Source organism: Rhagoletis pomonella, unplaced genomic scaffold (assembly GCF_013731165.1).
Source record: "Rhagoletis pomonella isolate Grant_MI unplaced genomic scaffold, Rhpom_1.0 Rhpom_scaffold_00007, whole genome shotgun sequence".
Classification (NCBI taxonomy): domain Eukaryota; kingdom Metazoa; phylum Arthropoda; class Insecta; order Diptera; family Tephritidae; genus Rhagoletis; species Rhagoletis pomonella.
The window spans coordinates 61,510,989-61,514,628 of NW_023458561.1; the positions used below are offsets into that span (position 1 = coordinate 61,510,989).

At 32.0% G+C, this 3,640-nt stretch overlaps 2 protein-coding genes across 2 annotated transcripts in view; both read right to left on the reverse strand.

Annotated features, from left to right (window-relative positions):
- The window catches only part of LOC118743938 (probable methylthioribulose-1-phosphate dehydratase), a 6,328-nt gene extending 5,869 nt beyond the window's left edge, over positions 1-459 (reverse strand). The window contains exons 1-4 of the mRNA XM_036476700.1: positions 320-459; positions 214-266; positions 110-151; positions 5-49 (exon numbers count right to left, since the gene is read on the reverse strand). Coding sequence (XP_036332593.1) covers positions 5-49; positions 110-151; positions 214-266; positions 320-346 — 167 coding nt within the window. The 5' untranslated portion in view covers positions 347-459. The remainder of the gene's footprint in view (positions 1-4; positions 50-109; positions 152-213; positions 267-319) is intronic.
- LOC118743256 overlaps positions 1-3,640 on the reverse strand; it is a gene marked incomplete at its 5' end in the record, with an annotated part of 39,560 nt that overhangs the window by 33,720 nt on the left and 2,200 nt on the right.

The following is a 3,640-nucleotide window of genomic DNA, read 5'->3' on the forward strand; positions in this document are numbered from 1 at the left end:
CTGCATGCGCTCTTTTTGTACTCCGGACGGCGCTATGTAAATCTCATTGCTGCATGAAATATCAATGATATTAGATGAGATTTCGTCACATTATTTCGAGCATACTTACTTGTATTTAATACTCATACCTCCTCCAGTGCCGGTTACCCAGCTAGAAGTAATTTATTACTGATAAATATACATACAAATGTACTTATAATTGATTCCTCTTACCCAAGATGGTAAAACTGCCGGCATAGTTCGGGTATAAGTTTTCGTGGATGTTCCTAAAATTCATGTTTATAAATTGCGTTTACTAAGTTAAAAAGCATACATTTACCTCCGGAAGATCGTTATAGATAGACATATTTTTTGTCACCTTTCGCCGCGGTTATTAACTATTTTGATAAGACGCGGACTAATAGATAAGAAATTGTCTTCCTTGAATAAACAAGGAAATTTTTTGTTATGGAATGTAAAAATTTTTAGTGCTGACAAGTTGCTCTTCTGTCAGAGCTACCAGATCGCTTTTCACAGCTTAATTTTCTGTTGATTAATAATTGGGGTATTCACAGCGGTGTCATAAGTATCGTATTGTTGTATATAGTAAACTTTAAACGCCTTAAAAATATATTAAAGAGGCTCGAAAAGTACCATCAAAGTCATATTATGAATTTTTGCAGTGTTAATAGTTGGTTGTCGTTTCACGTCCTTTAAGCATTTATTTAAGCTTTTAAAGCTTACGACATACAACAATACGGCACTTACGACACCGGTGTGAATCCCTCAAATGATTTGGTTTGATGAAGCTTTTAGTAGGCAAAAATATTTTGCAAATACAACCAAATTGAACATTAAAATTTGTTCGCTTAATTTGCGTTTACGCGTTCAAAACACTGCTTTCACTTTGCTTACACGTATAAGATTTCTTTATTTTTTCTATATTTTATTAAGCAGACAATTTTCTATAAACAAGAACCAACTTCCCAAGAACTCACTTCCCAAAGATATGACCGATTAGCTGTTCAAATTAACGAGAAATTACTTATAATTGAAAGAAAAATTGGCGATAGGCAATTTGCAAAGTGTGAGTGTGTTGGTAAAAAAGGGCGAGTGTATGCAAATTGAATCAAGTTTGGAATTTTTTTTATTGAAATGCATAAAATGTCTGCTTTTGTTTTTTCACACACAAAATAAAATTTGATATGAATTGAATCAGTCTCAAGGGTATTTACACATTTTACAAAAGCTTTTATACAATACGTTAATTCTTTTATTTAAAGGCCCGAATTTCTTTTGTTTAATCTTAAAGATTGGTATGAATGGTTAACCAATACTGTAAACAATATTTCGTGTAGTTTTAATTTTTACTGCTAATTTGTGTAGCTTAAAACCCCGCAAACTCGAGAAATCTTGTTTTAATGATGAAAAAATTTTGGTAGTTTAGAAACTGATTTGGTAGGCGTTTTGGTACCTTAAATTATGTTCAAGTGGCAACACTGTTTGTGGGTTGTTTTGGGAGCTCGTGTGGAACAAACCTAAAATCATTCCAATTCGACTTTTGCTTGTGCTTACTTGGTGCAGACGTGTTTTTAATTAATTTGCATCGAGACAAAGTGGAATAATTTAGAAAAAAGGAGTAGTTGCAGTGGAAATTGCTATTTTAACGTAATTTGTGTAGTAAGTGATTGTTTTGATATATTTAAATGTAAAATTTGTAGAAAGATAAACTTACATTAAGTATAGCATATTTGCATCGGCGACCCAATGCAGTCGCCCGTATAGGATGTAACCGAGGTAAAAGGCGAAAGAGCTTCATAAATTAATTGTCGAACTGGTGCTCCTGTAGATGCCTAGTATTTACAGGAATATGAATATTTACGGCGTAATACTGTAATTGCACAAGCGTGGAACAATTATGTACATACATGTGTATTTATTAGAGCACCAAAACGATCGCCAACAAATAACAAAGTTCAGCTAACTAATGCCTAATTCATTAGAGGTGCCTGAATGGGTGCAGCAAATGGTTCATATGAGCAAACATACGCATGTACATACATACATTTACCAATAATAAATCTGCGAGGCAATGAATAACAACAGATTTCCAGAATTGAAAGGTGTCTTGCTTTTATATTTATAATAAAAAAAAATCAAAATTATCACTTGAAGGATTTGTGGTCACTTTGGATTTCAGTGTCTTTTGCCAATCGCTTTATACTTAGGTATCCATGAATGTCGAAATGTAATGATTACGACATCTCGTTTCACTGTTCGGCACGATAAAAACAAAACATTTTGGTCGAAGCTGGCGTTATTGATTTTGCCCACTTTCTCTTTTTCTGCGTATGGAGCATGGTTTAACGAGCTGTTATTGGATAACACCATACGAGTAGTACATACTGCCTGAGTGAAGACAGTTTCATTTAATAGTTATCTATGTAAGCACGTCTTGAAATGTGATTAGGGACTTATGTATGTATGTACACTCATGGACAAAAGAATAGGTGCAAGTTTGGAACTTATGTTTGTTTTTATTTTAATTTAAAATATACCCTTGTTGTTATTGATTAAGTTAAGAAACAGTTTGACCAGTTTTGACTATTTTTTTACCTTGCTTTTATTAGCTCGGGATGTAACTATGTAATATTGATGCGCCTAAAAGATGCAGCGATTTCTATTCTCAAGTTACATACCTGATGACAGTACGAATGGCAATTATAATAGGGAGGTTTTAATTTTTTAAACTGTAATTTTATTCATTTGTTTATTTAATGTATAAGTATTTTTTATAAAAATCTAGCATATTACTAGACTGCGGATATTTATGCAGAAAATGAAGCCTAAAAATATCTACCTACACTGTATACACTACGGCAATTCATCTAAAGCCTTGTAACGACGGAAACCCCTTAAGTTTACTTAATTTTGTCTGGAAATTTATTTTACTTACGAGATTTAAGTGGTTACGAGACATTAACGCGATTACATGAATACCCATAATGTGTTTATATTTACCGGCTGTCTTCAACGCAGTTCTTAAAAGATCACTCGACGACCTAAAATTGGCAGCTATAACTTCAACCATTTATAAACAACACAAACAGCATTCCACAATCATTTTTTATAAAAAACGGCGTCAAGTACAATACAAATTGTTTAATATTATCATATTACATAGAATTGGATTTTAATTAAATTATTCCTTTCGTTTTTTTTTAATATTGTACAAAGTTTGAAACTTGGATTTATACGGTTTTCGTTAAAGTGGGAATAATATATTATAAAACAATAACTCAAATTAAATAACAAATAATATAAATAAATTGTGAAACTTGGCAAAATTTGGTGCGACTAAAATTTGTTCGACCACTGTATTTATGTTAATATTATATAAACATTTTTTATTCTTTGTTTGTTAACTAACTTTATAAAAGTTTGGTTTGGCTTATGAATACATAATAATAAAATAAACAGAAAGACCAGCAATATATCAAAATAGATACAATTTCGTTTTGTAAATAAAGAGTTATCTGAATGATATCTGGAGATGAGTGGGGAATGTTACGTAATTTCGGGCAAAATCGGGTAATTCTCAAAAATTAGTTGGCTACCCTGATAAACATCCACCGTCTACATATAAAGGGCCCTACACACG